At 48.5% G+C, this 1,375-nt stretch overlaps 1 protein-coding gene across 1 annotated transcript in view; it reads left to right on the forward strand.

Annotated features, from left to right (window-relative positions):
- Positions 1-113: 113 nt before the first annotated feature.
- LOC104538377 (small nuclear ribonucleoprotein-associated protein B'-like) overlaps positions 114-1,375 on the forward strand; it is a gene marked incomplete at its 5' end in the record, with an annotated part of 1,830 nt that continues 568 nt past the window's right edge. Inside the window, 4 exon segments of the mRNA XM_010181561.1 lie at positions 114-189; positions 191-308; positions 560-712; positions 1,113-1,251. Coding sequence (XP_010179863.1) covers positions 114-189; positions 191-308; positions 560-712; positions 1,113-1,251 — 486 coding nt within the window.

Genomic DNA, 1,375 nt, shown 5'->3' on the forward strand with positions numbered 1-1,375 from the left:
ACCGCTCTGCTGCCAGCGTGGTTTTGGCATCATTTGTCAAATCCGCGCACTGCCGGGGGTCGAGGGGTGCCTTGTTCCCGTTCTTCCCTATCAGCCTCTCCTTTTCGGAGTAGCCCAGTCATATATTTTATTGCGAGTTCAAAGAGCGGCATTGATTTTTTTTTTCTCGTGTCTTTTGATGTTTTCTTGTCACTAGACCTAAAAATTCAAAACAGCCAGAGCGGGAAGAGAAACGAGTCCTTGGTCTTGTGTTGCTACGGGGAGAAAACCTGGTGTCCATGACAGTTGAAGGCCCACCTCCAAAAGATGTAAGGAGAATGAGTACAGAACTGAGGAGAAAGGAAAGGGGCGTCTGATAAATTTTTTCCCTTGCAGGAGGATGCTGCTGCGGTATTGTCCTAGGCCTCTGGGTGCTGTTGTGACTGAGTCCAATGAATTGCACTGCAGGAAGTTCTGATCCCTTTGTGGGCTCGGACGTGAATCAGAGGCGGGCGGTGGGCATGCCTAGGACCTGTGGACTCATATTGATAAATCTTTCTTTGGGGGGATCTGTTTGCAGACTGGAATTGCCCGGGTACCTCTTGCTGGAGCTGCTGGAGGACCTGGAGTTGGGAGAGCAGCAGGGAGAGGGGTTCCAGCTGGTGCACCCATGCCACAGGCTCCAGCAGGATTAGCTGGCCCTGTCCGAGGAGTGGGAGGACCGTCCCAGCAGGTGAGTGCTGTGCTGCCTTAAAAAAAAGAGTTGTTTGGTATATTCTGGGGTGGCTTTTATTTCTTGGTACCAATGCGATACAAAAAATTGGTGGAGAACTGTGATTTTAGTTTTTGTTACCAGGAAGTTTTGAGCCTTGGGAGGTTTTTTTGATATTGGATCCCCCTAGGAGCTCTGTCTTACATGGTGGAAGTAAGAGTCTTGGAAAGTGCAGCTTGCACAGATTTCATGTGGTATCCATTGAATTGTATTGCAGGTTTGTAGTATATTTAATGCATTAAGAGGAGACGTGTAATTTTCTGAAGTGATAATAATTTAAATCTTGATTTATTTTTTTTAGTTATTAATCTAAAGCAGCTGTTGTGCTGTTTCTCTGTGAACCCATTTATTTTGTTTACAGGTGATGACACCTCAGGGTCGTGGAACAGTTGCAGCTGCTGCTGCAGCAGCCACTGCGAGCATCGCAGGAGCCCCAACTCAGTACACACCAGGGCGTGGGGGTCCCCCCCCACCCATGAGCAGAGGAGCACCTCCTCCAGGTAGGAACTATTCTAGAGTGGGGCAGCAAGGTGCTCGTGTCACGTGGCAGAATTGGTGATAAAGAAGATCTGGCATTGTGGACGATTGTTCTGACACCCCACTAGTGCCTTGAATGTTCAGCAG

Source organism: Mesitornis unicolor, unplaced genomic scaffold, assembly GCF_000695765.1.
Source record: "Mesitornis unicolor isolate BGI_N332 unplaced genomic scaffold, ASM69576v1 scaffold32083, whole genome shotgun sequence".
NCBI lineage: Eukaryota > Metazoa > Chordata > Aves > Mesitornithiformes > Mesitornithidae > Mesitornis > Mesitornis unicolor.